The sequence below is a fragment of the Pelobates fuscus genome, chromosome 9, assembly GCF_036172605.1.
Source record: "Pelobates fuscus isolate aPelFus1 chromosome 9, aPelFus1.pri, whole genome shotgun sequence".
Lineage (NCBI taxonomy): Eukaryota > Metazoa > Chordata > Amphibia > Anura > Pelobatidae > Pelobates > Pelobates fuscus.
Window position 1 is genome coordinate 10,943,558 of NC_086325.1, and position 20,414 is coordinate 10,963,971.

Sequence of the window (20,414 nt, forward strand, 5' to 3'; positions counted from 1 at the left end):
GAAATAAAGCTTATTGTTTGAATGTTTATAAACCTTGGCAGCTTCTTTCATGTTCCATATTCTTCTATACTTATTGGAAATTCCAGTTTTAGGACAGATTTGGATCCAAGGAGCACTTCAATATTAGGAATGAAAAGCTGGATCTCTGACATTGTGTTCCTCTGCCCCCAACCCCTCTCCTTCCACCAATCCAGGTCTACTTTTAGTACTTTGAAACAAAATTGCTCTTTATACATCATCATAAAACAAAATGTGTCTTAAACAATTGTCTTGGATGAGTTTCTCAATACAGATTAATGAGTTATTAATCAGAACTCTGGTAACAGAATGCATTCTCCAGATAATTGACATTGGCTATTCAGCCCTCAAACCATAGATTTGCTAGAAACTTTTTTTTAGTCCATTCAACATTATGAATATTTCTTTTGATTTCAACTTCAAAAAAATTATATATATTTTTTTTCCTCTAGGGTTTGTCTGTGGGTTTTACCGGTGACACACATGTCAGTCTCAGACACCTCATCCTACTCTGTGTAGCAACTCCAGATTCAAATCTTTGGCTAATACTTTATCCATTTTACTTTACAACACATGTATACAGGAGGCTACCCGGTTGAGCTGTCATGATCTATCTAATAACACTGGCTGCTAACCACTATCAGGCGGTGTGGCGCCCAGCTGAATACGACCGTACCGGCTAGTAATTTTTTGCAGTCCAGGGTTTACATTAATTTACAGGCAGCTAAGCTAGAGTGTTTTTCACTCTATTTATAATTGTAGGTGCCCTTGAAGGCACAGATTAGTGTCAAACTTGTGGAACTTTAGTCTATTTTAGCGTGTGGGATCTTAACAGTGATGGCTCATTTAGACCCTGTACGCTGGTGTTCAGAATCTAGTTATCTCAGGCATTATGTTTAGACTTCGCATAAAAATTGGGGATTTTATTACAGACAATATATGCATGATTTTTGTCGCATTACTAAAAGTGACCGTTTAGGAAATATTCCCCCCTTTTCACTTTCCTGTCTTCATGCTACATGCTCTGGTTTGGTTTAGTGATTGTTGCAACGGTATCTCCACCACTGATCTACTACCTACACACTCTCCACCAGGGCTTATGTGAACATTTGGATACGCTGTTGTAACATCATATCACTTCCTAGACTATTCTGACTATTGTATCTAGTGGTCTCTCTTGATTCTCATACTGTCGTAATAATCTTCACACCTCCTCCATATACTGTATCATACTGTTTGAGCTGAATGATGAAATACTTCATTAGATGTAAAAAGTTTTAAACTATAAACAAATGAATGATGGATAACAATTGATTAAATTGACATAATTTTAATTTTGTCTGAAAAATAATCAACCCAAAAAATTTGTTATATGTTTTATGTGCTAGTTATACATCCCCCTATTTCAAACAAAGGTAATTCTAATATTTTAAAAATGAAAGAAAAAGTGTTTGGTATTGAAGCGGTTAAGGAGATATATTGATGAAAGATAAAACAACTTGATAAATGTATATTGAACAGTCCCTGATATTCCATTATAACCCCCTCCAGTGAATTGGTTTAACCAAAGGTTTAGGTGATTTTTCCATAATTTAAATTCCATGAATTGCATGTTCTGGATTCGTCACTTTAAACAGTGAGCACAGTTTATCAAAAGGATTATAAAATAGCCATTGCTTCCCAGGAATACCTGAATGGTCAGCAAAACCCAATAGTTACAGAATCCAAGCTTTACCTTACAATTTAAATAATCAGTTACGCCTGATAAAAACACAGCGGCACCCTTACTAAATAACTGGGATATTACACAAGTTGTTTAGGCCTTCACGGTTGTCCTACGGTTTAACCTTAACATTGCCCAGTGTTGTGAACAAATTTAAAGCTCAGGGTGGCAAAGCCATTGGGAACCATCTGCCTTGAGATCGCAGTTGCCCCCAGATCTAACGAGGGATAAATGAGAGCTCATACGGAATGAGGTAGCTGGCAAAGCCTTTCATTTTAGGAGCGAGGTCCGACTCTGTGAATTGTGTTTTTGAGGACAGTTTGAAGTTCTGCACAATGGTGGTCAGGAACAGGAAGAGCTCGGTCCGAGCTAACCCCTCCCCCAGACAGATCCGCTTCCCTGGAAATAATAGGAAAGAACATGTCAGTTCACCCCAAAGAATAAGAGTAATATATGGTAGCTCTGTTTACAGGAAATGCTTGTCCATCTCTTTACCCGAGCTGTGGTAGGTAAGACATTCAAATTATCAGGGGTGTAAAAGACACCTATCTACCTGCCTAATGCAGGGGATATTCCTTTGAACCATATGACGGCACTTATTTACTACTGAGCCACCTTACCCCCCTTTCATCACCCACCTGGAAAAGAGATGATTGATGGTTAGGGGACAAATACAAAATGTTGATTTTCCTCCCAGATGAAGTGACTATCTATATGTATATATTTAATACATATATGATAAAAAAAATATAACATATAAATGTGTTTAGTGCTTTTACTTAAATTTATTGAGAATTTTCAGTTGTCATGTCCATGTTGTTGCTTTTTTGGGGTAATATGAGGTAAATTCAGGTTGATTCCATGAAATGTTCCTGTATTTCAGGTAATTTTATTATTGAAATCACATGTAAAAAGACAGCAATGCTAGTACACACACTGTCCTCATTGTGATAGTTGTTTTATATCTATTTGGTCATTCCTTCTTCTCATTCAGATATATTTCACATTGTTTCAGGTGTATTGATTATTTTTGGCAATGTACATATGACTTGCAAGCCTTACCTATAGAAAAAGGCATGAAGGCCTCATTCTTCTTAAAATGACCACTGTCATCCAGGAAGTGGTTTGGATTAAATTTGAAGGGAGTCGCAAATTGTTTTGGATCTCGGTGAACAGAACACAAAAGAGGATAGACATCTGTGCCCTACAAAGAGAGGACAATGAGATCTGTGAAAGACATTCTCTCTTTTATCCCTTGTTGGAACTTATCCCCTTTTTATGTAATGAGTACCATTCCCTATATCTTTTGCAAACTCCCCAAAACCTTTTATGATCCTCAGTTCAGTCCTTTTTCATTTATCATATCACCTCTTTACTTTCTACTTTTCTTCCCTACTCTCATCCTGTGGTCCACATATGTCCAGTATTAAGTATTAGTCTGGTCTTACACAATCCCAATGTTTTGTATGTTCTCCAGTGATTATATCATAGAGAATAGAGTCGATGTCTATTGCCCCACCAACTAAAAATCTCGCCAGTTGACACTGTCTTTTATTATAAAGGTATGAGGTAAAAATAAACACATAATTTGATAGCTTTACAGCAACCAAGTCAAACATTATTTATGTTTTTAGAGGTTTCATTTTTTTATTTTATATCTGTCTTCAATCTTTACTCTCCTAATTTATTTAAACTAATAGAATGATTGATAACAAATTTAGAAACAAATTATTGGCACAAGAAATTTTCTCAGCCCAGGGTTGGGCTGACATTTCACTACTTAAATTTACAGATAAGAGATTATATCTTATATTATATCTTATTATATTACAGAGGAATTTCATATATAACTTATCAACAAGTGACCTTTAGCAAAGCTGTTGAGGCGTGCAATGAGGGAAAAGACATCAAATGGACTTGTTAGTGGACCTAGTGTCATACAGAAAAGGGATTACAATCTGTGTATCTATAAATAAGTGATTCACCTTAGGGATAGTGTAGCCCCTGAATGTGGTGTCTTTTGTGACTAAATGAGGAACATTCATGGGTATAACATCAGAGAATCTCTGGATCTCGTGGATGACCGCATCTGTATATGGCATCTGGCTCCGATGCTCATTGGTTGGGCTGCGGTTATCTCCAATCACTCTTCTGATTTCTTCATGAAGCTTCTCTGTTGAGAATTAAACACAAGATTTAATTTGCAAGATTAGCAGCATTTACCTGCCCCAAGAGGTAATATATCTCAATTCTGATGAAGATAGAAAATTTCTTGAGACACCCAACATTCAGCCGGATATCAGTTTGGCTCAGCTGGCTGAATGAAGATTTGGAAACCGAATCTAAAGAACGAACACAAAAGTCACACAATCAATGTGTAGCAAAATATATACATAATACAATATTATAAATAGCATTTTACCGCAATTTGGCTCACAGATGAAGTGAGAAAAAATAGCTAACAGATGGAAAGACAGGAGGAGCTGTAAACATGTATTATATATTATATATTTATTACATTTATTATATATAAATGTAGATTTGTTTTTACAACTCCTCCTGTTATTTCACTGCTCACCTGATCTCCATTTACCAGCAATCATTCAATCTTTTTTGGTAGCACAGATATAATGTAGAATCAGAATACTAAACAAGGCACTGCCCAATAAAATAGACAATAAAGGGGTATCTAAGGTGTATCCCTTAATCACCTTACAAAATGAATAAACAAAAAACAAAGTGATACACCCCAGGTGAATGCACACAAATATAATATTATTATGATTATTATTATTATGATTATTATTATTATCGCCATTTATATAGTGCCAATAGATTCCGTATCGCTTATACTTAAATAGATGTTCAAAATTCAAATCAGGCAGATAAAATCTACGCAATGGTACATAGTGCTTTCTGTTTACATATAAAAATATATATACAGAGGAAAAAAAACTCACACAGTACAGAGCCATACCAGACTCTATACGGAAGGCTCCTGGGTGTCTATAGAGGCTGTCATATATACTTTTCACGGAGCTTGTTCCAAGTAAAAATGGAGAAAAAGAACTCTAGGTAAGTTAAATAACTTTATTGAAGTAAAATAAGTGGGGACAATTTAAGCAGTATAGAAAGGAAAAAGTTAATAAATAAATTAGTAAAATACAGCAAAACAAACATAAATAATGTAACGGAATGCAGTATAATAATGCACGATATCCGTTGGTATCCTCAGGAAATCCACAGTCAGAGTAGAAAGCAAGGCAATATCCCCAATCCTCCCAATAACCGGACGAAACACAGTTTGGGAGTCAACTCACTCGGTTTATTCACAAGCAGGCATATTTAAGCAGTTCCCCATGCAAGGGGTTTCCACACAGATAATCCAGGGGATTTCTCCCAACATGCATTGTGACTTTCCCAACAGGCATTGCTGCACGAGAAGGATACTCCCACTGAAATGGACGATTAAGTGGATTATCCCCTCGTGCAGCAAAACCGACAATTGACTTTAAAATACATAATTTACACAATATTCGGTACTTTGGAATAACCGAACGTTCGGTAGATAGCTGGGGTCGGAGCGCACACTTTGTGAGAATACCGCTCTGATCCCAGCTGAATTGACCGAACGCCGCACAGAATACATTTAAACATTGAAGTTGGTTTAAAAGTACCGAATAAGTACGGGACACATAATGTACCGAACGCGGAACTCCCGAACGCTCTGGAAGTCCAGCGGTGTTCGGATCATTGAGTAGCCGTTTTCAGTTCCAGGCTCTCGACGACCGAACACCGCTGCAGAGACAAAGGATCCAAGATGGCCGACCGCCGCATGGTCGGTAGTCGAACGACGGCCACCTAGGAGAGCCCTTAATTACCGATTGCAACAATGTTGCAATCGGTTAATTGGTGCCACACGACTTGTGAATGTGTGGTCGACCTGGGGAGCCCGTATTCGCACGGCGAACGGCCAGGATAGCCGTGTTTCGTCGTACGAATGCTTGTATGCTGGCAGCGTACGGCTGTCAGCATGCGAACGGCCATAGTACAACACATATATATTTAACGGAACACATTATACATTCAGCCTACGGACAACCTGTACTGCATATAGCTCAGAAGTGGCTAGGTTTGCCACAATGCTCCCCCAGAACCAAGCCGGCATACACAGTCTGATCCCAACGGATCGGCTTGGGGATGTCCGGGAGAGTACTCACAGATCACTTCTCGAGTTCAGTCTGTCTGGATAACCCGTCAGCGTTACCGTTTTGTTTTCCGGGCCGATAATGAATGGTAAAGTCAAAGGGCTGCAGCGCCAAACTCCAGCGCAGCAGCCGAGCATTGTCTCCAGATACACGGTTTAGCCACACTAACGGGTTGTGATCTGTGAGTAAAGAAAAAGGTTGTCCGTACAAATATGGCTGTAACTTTTTGAGGGCCCACACCACGGCCAGGCATTCTTTCTCAATGGCAGCGTAGCTCACTTCACGCGGCAGCAACTTGCGGCTTAAGTAGGCTACGGGGTGTTCTCCGCCATCGGCTCCCACTTGGCTCAGTACTGCCCCCAATCCAAACATTGAAGCGTCTGTGTGAACAAGAAATCTTTTAGTTGGATCAGGAGCAGTTAACACAGGAGCATTAGTTAGAGCCGTTTTGAGTTGCTGGAATGCCTGCTCACACTCTGGGGCCCAGACAACCAGTCGGGGTAGGTTCTTTTTAGTCAAGTCCGTTAGGGGTTTGGCCAGGGTGCAATAGTCTGGAACAAACTTCCGGTAGTAGCCGGCCGTCCCTAAAAACGCCAGCACCTGAGTCTTAGTCCTGGGGGTAGGCCACTTTGCTACGGCCTCAATCTTGGCTGGCTCGGGTCTCTGCTGCCCACACCCTACTCGGTGTCCCAGATACTGCACCTCAGCCATACCTATGTGGCACTTGCTAGGCTTTAACGTTAACCCAGCCTCCCCAATACGATCTAGGATCGCCCCTATATGGTGTAGGTGGTCTTCCCAGGTCTGGCTAAAGATGGCTATGTCATCTAGATAGGCACAGGCATACTCCTGGAAACCGTCCAGTAGCCGATCTACCATCCGCTGAAAGGTAGCCGGAGCGTTTTTCATTCCGAAAGGCATGACCTTGAACTGGTACAGGCCAAACGGAGTGACAAACGCCGACTTGGGGATGGCGTCATCGGCTAGCGGAATTTGCCAGTACCCCTTACACAAGTCAATGGTAGTGAGATACTGGCCCCGTGCCATCTTATCTAACAGCTCGTCTATCCGGGGCATCGGGTAGGCATCAGACACCGTTTTGTCATTTAGCCTCCGGTAGTCGACACAGAACCTGGTGGTGCCATCCTTTTTAGGTACCAGGACTACCGGCGATGCCCAGGGGCTATCGGAGGGTTCGATAACCCCTAGCTGTAACATTTCATCTAGCTCGGTTTTCATATGGGTACGGACTGATTCCGGAACCCTATATGGAGCCTGCCTCATAGGCAGCTGTCCCAGGGTGTCCACTCGGTGGGTGGCTAGCGGAGTGTAACCAGGTAAATTGGAGAAGGTAGCTCCTTTGGCTACAATCAGCGCTTGTACCTGGGCACGCTCCTGGGGGCTGAGCCGCTCCCCCAGCTGAACTCCCCGGGAGGGCTCTATCGGTGCCTCTGGTTCTAGTAGGTCAGGTAAGGGTAGGTTCTCCTGATCTTCTAAGGAGGAGGCACATATTGCCGTCAGATCCTCGATCCTCTCATGGTAGGGTTTGAGCATGTTCACGTGGAGCATGCGTCTCTTCCCTACCCCTGAGCAGGGGCCAATCACATAGGTAGTGTCGCATCGCTGCTCCACTACCTGGTATGGGCCTTGCCAGATGGCCTGCAGCTTGTCTGTGCGGACGGGTTTTAAAATTAAAACCTTCTGTCCCACCTGAAAGCTGCGGTCTCGGGCTCCTCTATCGTACCATCGTCGCTGTCGTTGCTGGGCCGCCTGGAGGTTGGTGTGTACAGCCTGAGTTAGCGCCTCCAGACGGTCCCTGAACTCCAGTACGTAGGATATGATAGGGGTTTCGTTGGTAGTACTCTCTCCCTCCCAATGTTCCCTAATCAAGTTCAAGGGCCCCCGCACCCTTCTCCCAAATAGTAACTCAAATGGGGAGAATCCTGTCGACTCCTGGGGAACCTCTTTATAAGCAAAGAGTAGGTGAGGCAGAAACCTCTCCCAGTCTTTGTGGGTCTCCCCGAACGTCCAAAGCATCTGCTTCAGCGTCCCGTTGAACCTCTCACATAGCCCATTGGACTGGGGGTGGTAGGCGGAATTAACTATTGGCTTAATGCCACATACCTTCCACATATGTTGGGTAACTTCGGCCGTAAATTGGGTACCTCGGTCCGAGATTATCTCTTGGGGAAACCCTACCCGGGAAAACACTTTCATTAACGCTTCCGCTACGGTCTCAGCATGGATATTAGTGAGGGCCACAGCTTCGGGGTACCTGGTGGCGTAATCCACTACAGTTAAAATGTATCTTTTGCCAGAGGGACTGGGTTTTGGCAGGGGCCCTACGATATCCACCGCTACTCTGCTGAAGGGTTCTGCGATAATGGGTAGGGGACATAGCTTGGCCTTGTGGCGATCCCCTCGTTTACCTACTCGCTGGCAGACGTCGCAGGAGGTGCAATACTGGCGCACATCCTGAGAGATCCCGGGCCAGAAGAAGGCATGCGTTAAGCGGTATCGGGTACGGGTCATCCCTAGGTGTCCCGACAAGGGGATATCATGAGCAATTCTAAGCAGCTCCTGCCTATACTTTTGCGGTACCACTAGCTGTTTGTTAGTCAAGGTGACAGACCCCCCCACATCTTTTGCCGTGACACGGTATAACAACTCTTTCTCCCAGATGTACCGCTCCCCCTCTAGCCCTGCTTGGTCTGTTTGTGCCCGGTCCCTATATACTTGGAGGGTGGGATCGGTCTGGACTTCGGTCGCAAAGGTAGTCGGGGTATCCCAGGACATGGGGGTCGGTTGGGGGACATGGTCTCTTACCTGAGCCTCAGAGTGTATCGGTGTAGCCGTGGTGCGAGCCTGTTGCCGGGTGGTTACGGGGTGGGCCTCCTGGTATGGAGCCTGGGGAATAAAAGCGGAAGTCATCTGGCCTAAGTCATTCCCCAGCACAACATCTGCAGGTAAATTCTGCATAAGTCCCACTTCCACAGTCCCCTCTCCCACACCCCAATCCAAATGTACTTTGGCAGTAGGTAGCCGGTATACCGCCACTGAGCCGCCAGTGTGGGTTGCGCCTGGTACCAAATGTGGTGCAACCAAAGTTAAAGTGGCTCCCGAATCCCGGAGCCCTTGTACCTCCTTCCCCTCTAGGGTTACTAGCTGCCGATGATGTTGTCGGTTGTCGGTGGCTCGGACCGACATTACTTCGTGGAGCACCCCTAGAGGCTCCTCAATTTGAGCGCTCAGCAATTCTTGGGTGGCGGGTGCTACCTGGTAATGGTGCGCAGCAGCCCTTGGTGCCAAATTTTGTCGCACCTGATTCCAAGCTTGCCGGCTCCGGTTTTGGGTGCACTCCCGAGAAATGTGTCCCCACTGCTTGCAGGTGTGACACTGAATGTTAGCCCGGCCGTTGTACCGGGAAGGGGGTGGTGGAGTATTCAGTGCTGGCCTGTGCAGGGGTACGGTGGGGCCGGTAGGAGTAAAAGTGTTGGGTGGCCCGGTAATCCGAGGGAGAGTCTTATTCTGTGATCCGTGATGTCTCCTGGCATCAAAATGCTGATCCGCCAACCTAGCGGCTTCGGGTAGGGTGAGTGGTTTACGGTCTCTCACCCATTCTTGTGCTTCTGGGGACAAACCATTAAAAAACTGCTCCAGTAGCATTAGCTGTCGCAACTCCTCCATATTAGTAGCGTTGCTGGCCTGTATCCAGCCTAGTGATGCTTGATCCAGCTTGTGCGCCCACTCTGCGTGAGAATCTTTCTCAGGTTTGCGAAAGCCCCTGAACTTGCGCCGGTACGCCTCTGGGGTAATAGCATACCTCTCCAAGATCGCCCTTTTTACTTTAGGGTAATCTTTGCTGTCCTCTCGGGGTACAGCACGGTAGGCTTCAGCTGCCCTACCCGATAATTTGCCTGCCAGCAGCGGCACCCATACTGCGGGTTCCAAATCGTGCAAATCGCACAGCCGCTCAAAATCCTGTAAATACCCATCAATTTCGTCCTTTTCTTCACAAAACGCTTTAAATGCGTGATGTGGGACTTTGGGCTTTACCTGTCCGTAGGTGGAGGCAGTAACAGATTCTGCCCTAGGCGGTGTCTCAGGGGTGCAGGTCGCCATCAGATAATCCTGTACATCCGATACCATCACGGTCAATATTTCCAACGGTACTAGTTGCGGCAGAAACGCCAACCTGGTTCGTAGCTCTTTCTGGAATGGGGTCTCTTCCATGGCTGGTGGAGTTGTAGCGCTGCGGGCTCCGTCTCCCTCCATCAGTTCCGCGATCAGCACAGCCTTAGATTTGTTGCTGGCTATCTTGCCCCTGGCTTCCAGTAGCTCTTTTAAAGTCTGTCGTTTCAGTATGGTATAATCAATCTCCATACGAATTGCCCTTGCTTTCCTTGTTCGGTAGTTCCAGTTACACGAATGCTGCTTTTCGGCTGTAAGGTTCGGATCCCGTCGCTTGCCACCAATTGTAACGGAATGCAGTATAATAATGCACGATATCCGTTGGTATCCTCAGGAAATCCACAGTCAGAGTAGAAAGCAAGGCAATATCCCCAATCCTCCCAATAACCGGACGAAACACAGTTTGGGAGTCAACTCACTCGGTTTATTCACAAGCAGGCATATTTAAGCAGTTCCCCATGCAAGGGGTTTCCACACAGATAATCCAGGGGATTTCTCCCAACATGCATTGTGACTTTCCCAACAGGCATTGCTGCACGAGAAGGATACTCCCACTAAAATGGACGATTAAGTGGATTATCCCCTCGTGCAGCAAAACCGACAATTGACTTTAAAATACATAATTTACACAATATTCGGTACTTTGGAATAACCGAACGTTCGGTAGATAGCTGGGGTCGGAGCGCACACTTTGTGAGAATACCGCTCTGATCCCAGCTGAATTGACCGAACGCCGCACAGAATACATTTAAACATTGAAGTTGGTTTAAAAGTACCGAATAAGTACGGGACACATAATGTACCGAACGCGGAACTCCCGAACGCTCTGGAAGTCCAGCGGTGTTCGGATCATTGAGTAGCCGTTTTCAGTTCCAGGCTCTCGACGACCGAACACCGCTGCAGAGACAAAGGATCCAAGATGGCCGACCGCCGCATGGTCGGTAGTCGAACGACGGCCACCTAGGAGAGCCCTTAATTACCGATTGCAACAATGTTGCAATCGGTTAATTGGTGCCACACGACTTGTGAATGTGTGGTCGACCTGGGGAGCCCGTATTCGCACGGCGAACGGCCAGGATAGCCGTGTTTCGTCGTACGAATGCTTGTATGCTGGCAGCGTACGGCTGTCAGCATGCGAACGGCCATAGTACAACACATATATATTTAACGGAACACATTATACATTCAGCCTACGGACAACCTGTACTGCATATAGCTCAGAAGTGGCTAGGTTTGCCACAAATAATACACAATTATAAAAAAAAATATATAGTGCCAAAGTATAAAATATTAAGCAGCATACGCGTTTCGACTCTCCCAGGAGTCTTTTTTTTAGTGCACTGAAGAAGACGCCTGGGAGAGTAAAAACGCTTATGCTGTTTTATTTTTGGACTTTGGGGCAATATATATTTTTATAATACTTAAGTATATTTGTGTGCATTCACCTGGGGTGTATCGCTTTGTTTTTTATTGATTCATAATGTAGAATATTGACTGCCCCAGAATATGTTCGGTATTTCAAATTTCACTTAGTCTGTAATTTAGCTAAATTTCGACTTGGAATTCCGTGAAATACTTGACCATCTCAAATTCATCCGAATTTCAGTTTCTCCATGATTCTCTATGTCTACCACACATTCTGAGCGCAGAGTGATTGAACAAAACACACAAAGCAATACAAGTTTACTAAGAGGCTATGCAATATATTCTTTTTCTCTCTGTATCTGTATGTGGCTTCCCAGCCATATGCATTTTTAGATGGTAATCTTTGTCTATATTACCCATTCTCATAACCCGATGGTCCAATTAAGCATTGAGTTTTTCATACATAGCTTGAGTATTTCATACTGAGTGTTTTAACTCATTGGTTCCAGTTTTGTACTCTTGCATGTTCCATATTTATAGTTAGGATAGATTTATCTCCTTGATAAGTCTAAAATGACCACAATAAAATACCTTGTATTTCTGGATAGTGGAGGAGGATTAGCATCCCGTGCCGTAGAGTGGTACTTATAGTTTCCGTACCAGCAAAGAAGAGGGTCAGAACTGTCATCAACAGGTTCTTTGTGTGGAAAACAGATGTTGGATTTTGCTTCTCCTGTAAAATGCCATAAAAAGGTAATGCACATTCAGTCTCCCAAAATGATGACATAGAATAATATATAATTTAGAATTATATATAATAAATAAAAAAATTACTTTACCCAACACTGCTCTGAGTTATGGCTATATCATTACGGTGAATATTCTCAGCCTGCCCTGTGATCTCTGTGGGTTCAGTACTGGCTGAGATTACAACCAGTGAGGTACCCTGGATTAAACTACAACACAGATATAATAAAGTGGAATATAATATGCTTAAAATGTCGATCTTTACTGGAGAAGGTGATATAATTCCAGAACAGAGAATACATAAATAAAAAGCACAAATAGTGCAATATTTAGAATGCACTTAACACAATAATCATGATTCAGTTAGACCAGCATTATATCTGGATACTGAATAGACATAGTGCCCTTCTTCAAAAATTTCCATCAGTCAACTCTTTTTTTTTTTTCCTCTAAAGGTGAAATTGGGAATTCCAAATGAAATGAACATGCCCCAGGTGGGACATCCGAGAACACTGTCCAGAAAACTCACCAGAGAGTGAGGAATATGGAATACACAAAAATACCACCCGGAGGGGTGAGAAAGTCATATATAAATATATAAATATATATATATATATATATTACTTCTTCTCACTTGATCACTTGATCGGTGAACCAGATGGCATGAAAATGCTCCTAAACTCCAAAGTATATCATAATATTATATTATGCATATATTTTGCTGCACATGGATTGGAAAATGTATGCACTTTTTTGGTTTGTTCTACTGATTAGCATTCTGATTTGACATTTGGCTAAGCTGAACCGACATTTGGCCAAAAATTAAAAAAATAAAATAAAATAAAAATATTCAAGAGAACTATAATTACTCATCTTTGCAAGTCTACTATTTGGCTCTTTGAGTTCTTTTCTAAACTCTATTTCTTATGGTTTATGTTTGACATTTCTTTTTATTTTAGAGTTAATGTTGGTTTTACTGAATTATTAGTAATAATAAATATGTATCATTCCTATGTCTTCTCTCCAATACAGAAATTATTACTTTTCTAATTGATTATTTGCATGTTTTATAGAATCTCACAGCTAAAGAAAAGTTCCTACATATAGAAATCCCCGAACTAATTTTGGGAGGGGCAGCTTACTGCTTGGGAAAGCAAATAGTTAAAGCCCATTTTAGTAATTAACAACAACCCCCCCACATGCTATAATGGTATATTTATCTATTTCTTGGGAAGACATATTCTGTTGATGGCACTTTGCAGTAACAATTTGGTAGGATTTATTGATAAACCTATCAATCGAGATATTAGACACCTGCTGCATCTTGATGAGGAAACAGTCAATATAGTCTCTGGGCGAATCTGGATCCAGGGTCTCTTGATTCTTCTTCACTCGTTCCTTGATAAAGTCACTCAAAAGATCCAGATGTTTATTTATCTTCTTATGAGGGCCGGGAACATTGTTCATAATTGTTGGAAACATGTTTAGAAGCTAGAAAAGTACAATTAAATACTGAGCATTTTATATACTAATATAAAGAGTAATATTCTTGCTTGTAGAAATAATCATGTTTTAGGATAATTATTAGAAAAATTGAAGGTAGATTTGAAACATCTCTCCTTCCATTTCATAAAGCCTATTAATGAAACGCTTTATGTATTTTATTTGAATAAAGGATTTTTGGTCACTCTACATGTGTACTGTGCCAATAACCTGTTTTATTATTGTTATATACAATATATACCTCCTGAAATCTTTTATAATTATATTTATTTTTATTTTCATTATGTTTAATTCACTCCAAAGAATCCCAGGTGGGGATCATGCCACCAGTGCTTTGTTCATAGAGCAGTTGGCCTGCTCTTTCTTGTGAGTATAACTTTTATTCATGTTTTAAAATATTTTATCCGGCAGAGAGCACTATCTGTTGTATTTTTATCCTTTTCATTTTGGGCAGCTTGCACTTTTCTTATTGAGGACACCTACATCATATCCTGTAAGTGGTGATTATACCACTGAACACTATACACGCTGGAGCTGGTTGTAGCTCCACTAAATGTGAGTAACCCATCGCTGTTTTATTATACCCACTTTTGCTGATTTTATATATATTGGAGAGGCCTGCTTGCCAGCCTCTTGCCCTGTGACTATGGCCCCTAGGGTGTATTGCCTTTTAAAAACACTATTTGTGCATATTGGGACTTAGCACAATACCCCTTTAAACTTTCGAAGTGGAACGTTGAACTACCGAACAGCTGGACCACACACAAGTGGAGTTTGCAGCCAATTTACCTCCCAGGCTGGGAGCTAAACAGCAGCCTAATTGACCAACAGGCGGGTGGTTGCCGTTCGTATAGTCGAACACGTGGCGCGGCCATCTTGTTTAGTCGAACGTGTTCAGCAGTGTTTTGTTGGCGAGTTCATGGAACTCAAATCGGACACGCAACGGCACGAACACCCCTGCACTTTACCTTCTCCGGAACTTCGACGGTTCAACGTGAGTCGAACGGCTTTTGACAATTCGAATGTCACTTTAACATTGGCTATTTGCACGAATGGCCCCCGTTCGTACATTCAAACTGAACTTATTATTGGAAATAGACCGGCCACACAGCCTAATTCTCTGGAACTGTTTTGGGCATGGAAATGTGCGTGCGGTCGGTCAAAAGAGACTTACAGGAATTTCATGAACCCCTGCTCTGATCTGGGTGATATTTGGATATCTTATTTCTGGGTTTTGTGAAAAATGTGTTTTTTCTGCTTGGGGATAATTGAGTTAATTACAGTATCTTACTCAATTATCTCCCAATCAGAGGGGAGGGTTTGTGTATATTATCTGGGAGTGTCTAACTGTACAATACTGTTTTGATTGGCTTTGTGACTTTGTGTCCTGTGCCCCACAAGGTCCACCTGGGTGGTAACCTTGTGGGGAAAACTGTATAAAAGACAATAAACTCTCAGATCTGCTGAGTTCCTGTTTTACCCTCAACATAGAGCCTCGTCTCATGTGTGGGGGGAAAGGCTGTATCTACCCTGGGGATTGCTATATCACTATACTCCCCAGGGATTATAATAACTAAGCTCCTTTAAGAGCTTGTTCCTGCTATTCTCTCTTGGAGGAGAGGTTCACCCACTGGAACCTGGAGCCTTGTCGTAGGTCCAGGGTGGGTAGAGGATGGTGAGTTTCCAACCAAGTTGTAACGCTGGATGTGGGGACTGTGGTACTGATGGTGTCTGGTGGAGTGCTTGGAGTCCTCGGTGAGCACTAGGAGCATCGATTGACGGAGGGTCCGTCACATGTACTATTGGAGTTTTTTTCTTTTTTTCTTTCTGTATGGACTTCAGCAAGGAATTTTGAAATTTTCAATACCTTCTCAACAATGACTTTCTGCTTGATTTAGTCCTTTTTGTTTGACTCAGCACCTTATCCAAGTGCAAAACTATCTATAATGGCACCTTTCACATAAGACGTTTTTGGGACTATTGTATTGTTTTTATATTGCTGAAACAGCCTTTATTGATCCTTGGCTAATAGACGTTTGTATTACCGGTGCAAATTTTAGGTGCAGCACTTATTTTTGTTGTTCTTTTTGAAGCACCATGAGAAGATATATATTTTCATATGATTAATTAAAACATTATTAAAAATGTACACACAAAATAAAACTAGTTAAAAGGGGCGCTAAACTAATGTCTAATAAAATATTCTAAAATGAGTGTAAAATTATGTGTAGAAATAGCAGCACCGTTCAAGTGCAATAACCCATTTATGTACAATCCCAAAAATCCAAAAACATATAAAAGTGTTCTGTGTCTTTAAGACTGATGAATAATGTGTTCACACACAATAAAACTTAAACTAAAAAGTGCAATATCAATCTAACTGCATACTGTATTATAAGGTGTCAAGGTGTAAATTATAGTAACCAGATGTTTAGTGCAATTCTTTTTTAAAGTGCATGTAGTAAGAACACACTTATAATATATCTCACACTTGACTAGTCCAAGTATAGACAGACTCAGCGTTCATTTATGTGTTTTAGGATTATTAAAAATGTGATTGAAACACTTCAATGACATTGCTGCAATATTCTAAATCACATCTCCTATAAAGCCTTGGTGTGTGTGGGTTTATATTGTATGCTTAAAGAGACACAATAGTCACCCGAACAACTACAGCTTCTTGTAGTTGTTCTTGTGTCTATAGCCTGCCCCGCGTGCTTTTTTTCTGTAAACACTGCCTTTTCAGAGAAAATGCAGCATTTACATTACAGCCTAAGAACACCTCTAGTGGCCACTCCTCAGATGGCCGCTAGAGGTGCTGCTTGGAGCAGTGCTGAACAGTGTGCAGCACCGATGTTCAGCGACTCCATTCTCTGCATGGAGATGCTGACCTTTCCCCATAGAGATGTATTGACTCAATGAATCTCTATATAGAGATGCAGATTGGCCTGGGTGATATTTGGCACCACCCCCACCAGCCTCCTTAGTTGAGATCATCAGAATTGATGATCTTAACCAATTTCCTATGGGATTACTTCTGATGAAGGCGGATCATGGGCGTGCCCAGCGCTGGCATACCCCCTTGGCGCTGGAAGTAAGGTGTATTTTCACTATATTTAAGGGGAGTAAAGAAAATCCAGGGCTAAATAGTGTTTTTGACACCATAGGGCCAGGAATACACTATAGTGTTCCTCTAACACTCCCAGAAAAAGTAAGTACTGGGATTCCCTAGGAGGTTCTAACGTTTTCCTGTTTATCGGAGCTCATATTTCATATTCTACAAATTCAGGAAATTCCAAAGTTTTTTTTTTACTTTTACTTTTTTATTTATTATTTTTCTTTTTTATTATTCCATGTCTTCATGCATTACGTATATAAAGCTTTAGTGGGAGATATAAACTCTAGCTTGGATTGGCCATGTAAACAACATTTATAAATCAGCGCATATTAAATATCTAAATGAAGACTAGATAATAAATAATTGTAGTAATTACATTTTAGATCAGCGACTTAGTTAATAAACATATGGCATGAAGTTAATATTAATTAATAATTTTTATGTGACAATGATTCATTATCATTTTTACGCTGCCCAAAATATTTCCATTATCTTTTTTTAGATATCAATATTAAAGGATCACTATAGGGTCAGGAACACAAACATGTATTCCAGACCCTATAGTGTTAAAACCACCATTTAGCCCATCTGGGCCCTTCATGCCTCCATAAATATAGCAACATCTTACTGTATTCAAGCCTGAAGCTGTAGATCTGCATGCTGTTTGCATAAAAAAAACAAGCAGTCTGCTGACATCATCAGAATTGGTAGCCTCATCCAATCACAGTGCTTCCCCATAGGATTGGCTGAGACTGACAAGGAGGCAGATCAGGGGCAGAGCCAGCATGATACACAGCCCTGGCCAATCAGCATCTTCTCATAGAAATGAATTGAATCAATGAATCTCTATGAGGAAAGTTCAGTGTCTGCATGCAGAGGGAGTAGATACTGAATGTTTTGATGCATTTTAGGCAGCCATGACCCAGGAAGGATCTCTAATAGTGATGTCCCGAACGGTTCGCTATCGAATAGTTCCTGGCGAACATAGCTTGTTCGCGTTCACCACGGACGGCGAACATATGCGATGTTCGGTCCACCCCCTATTCGTCATCATTGAGTAAACTTTGACCCTGTACCTCACAGTCAGCAGACACATTCAAGCCAATCAGCAGCACACCCTCCCTCCCAGACCCTCCCACCTCCTAGACAGCTAACAATTTAGATTAATTCTGAATCTTTTTTTTGTGTGTGTTTATTATACATTACCCTCCATAGCCAGTAACCTGTGTTTATTATACATTATCCCCCATAGCCAGTAACCTGTGTTCATTATACATTATCCACCCATAGCCAGTAACCTGTGTTTATTATACATTATCCTCCCATAGCCAGTAACCTGTGTTTATTATACATTATCCTCCCATAGCCAGTAACCTGTGTTTATTATACATTATCCCTCCATAGCCAGTAACCTGTGTTCATTATACATTATCCACCCATAGCCAGTAACCTGTGTTTATTATACATTATCCTCCCATAGCCAGTAACCTGTGTTTATTATACATTATCCTCCCATAGCCAGTAACCTGTGTTTATTATACATTATCCCTCCATAGCCAGTAACCTGTGTTCATTATACATTATCCACCCGTAGCCAGTAACCTGTGTTTATTATACATTATCCTCCCATAGTCAGTAACCTGTGTTTATTATACATTATCCTTGTTAAGACACCTTTTTGTCTTACTAAGTAAATCACCGTTTAGTCCACCTTCCCCTCTCACCGTATCAAGTCCTTGTTCGTATACTGTATAATCCACGAACCATAACCAGGGGAAGCAGTAATCTCTCGAATAACGATATCCACCAAACGGCATAAGTTCCCAATAATAGTCCTTAAGCGTAAATAAGAATCCCCCCAATAACGAGACTGAAGCTCCGTGTTGAGGGTCAAAACAAGATCTGAGGACTGGAACATCCAGCCTGCTTTTTATTAGGAAAAGGCACACACAGGGCACTCCCAGGGGGAGCATGAAAATAACCAATTATACACAGGGTAACACCCCCACCTCTCCTCCCCTCAGATAACCACATAACACAATTATACTGTACAATAATTTACCCCAGTTATGGATGTACCCCAAAACCAGGGGGTACACCTTTAAGTCCAGCACCGCTTGAAAGGTCTTGGTTAGGGGAACACTCTGTCCAAATCCCAGCCCATTCGGTTAAGGGGTTCGGGAGTTATGGATGATTGAAGTTTTGACCGACTGCACGGATCTTCTAGCTGAAAAGAGTTCCATAAGTTTTGGCCCTGCAGTCGGTCTCCGTTCGCCGGTTAAAATCATACGAAATCCTCATCATCCACAACTATCTCCGAGTTCGCTGGATTCCCCATAGCCGATTACAAGTAACTACCGAATGGCTCGTCGTTCGGTAGTTCCAACACGAACTTCTGGGTGTATGGAGGTCTCAGCGGTGTTCGCCTGTTTGGGTATCCGCTTTTAGTTCCACGCGTTCACAGGCAAACACCGCTGTTCGCACGCAAGATGGCCGCGAACACGTGCAAAAGTCCCAAAATGGCGGCCACCCATATGTTAGATATGGAGTTCGTGCGAAATGAGGTGAACGGCTGGAAAACAGGCTGGAACGGTAAAACATGCTTTATAACATCACAAATCAGTCCTTTAGACGGATGGCCTAAAATAGTCGAATCCACTAAAGTACCAGACAGACGGATGGTTCCGTCACACGGCTCCCCCCTTGTGGAACACTCCGGCAGACCCGGCTTGACCCTGTGGCGGGTCAACTTGGGGATGTCCGGACTACGAGGTGGTGGATATGTCGGTCTGTCGTGATAAGCCATCCGCATTTCCGTTCAGCTTACCGGGTCTGTAGCTAATAGTAAAGTTGTACGGTTGTAATGCCAAGCTCCATCTCAGCAGTCTCCCATTGTCGCCTGAGACCCGGTTAAGCCAAACGAGGGGGTTATGATCTGTTACAAGGGAAAATTCTTGCCCATACAAGTAGGGACTTAACTTTTTCAATGCCCAGACTAGGGCTAAACATTCCTTTTCAACTGCCGCATAACTCACTTCTCGGGGTAGTAATTTTCGGCTGAGGTATGCGACAGGATGCTCTCCTCCATCTTCCCCAACTTGGCTTAACACAGCCCCCAGTCCATACATGGAAGCATCTGTGTGAACGAGAAAGCGTTTGTTAGGGACTGGGGAAGCCAAGATAGGGGCATTCACGAGAGCTTGTTTCAGTGCCTGGAACGCAGCTTCACAAGCCGGGGACCACAGGACCTGCTTAGGCAAATTCTTTTTCGTCAGATCTGTCAGGGGCTTAGCAATAGAGCTGTAGTCAGGAACGAAACGTCGGTAGTACCCTGCTGTCCCTAAGAAGGCCAATACCTGGGTCTTAGTAGTGGGCGTGGGCCAGTTAGCCACCGCTTCTACTTTGGCGGGCTCTGGTCTCTGGTTCCCACATCCCACTCGGTGACCCAGGTACTGTACTTCTGCCATACCTACATGACACTTTTCTGGCTTCAATGTCAGGCCAGCGGCCCGGATCTTATCCAGTACTACCCCTATGTGTA

The 20,414-nt window shown here is 42.6% G+C and overlaps 1 protein-coding gene across 1 annotated transcript in view; it reads right to left on the reverse strand.

Annotated features, from left to right (window-relative positions):
- Nucleotides 1–1,400: 1,400 nt before the first annotated feature.
- Nucleotides 1,401–20,414, reverse strand: part of LOC134572300 (cytochrome P450 2G1-like) — a 43,527-nt gene continuing 24,513 nt past the window's right edge. The window contains exons 5-9 of the mRNA XM_063431182.1: nt 13,567–13,743; nt 12,097–12,238; nt 3,727–3,914; nt 2,804–2,945; nt 1,401–2,140 (exon numbers count right to left, since the gene is read on the reverse strand). Coding sequence (XP_063287252.1) covers nt 1,959–2,140; nt 2,804–2,945; nt 3,727–3,914; nt 12,097–12,238; nt 13,567–13,743 — 831 coding nt within the window. The 3' untranslated portion in view covers nt 1,401–1,958. The remainder of the gene's footprint in view (nt 2,141–2,803; nt 2,946–3,726; nt 3,915–12,096; nt 12,239–13,566; nt 13,744–20,414) is intronic.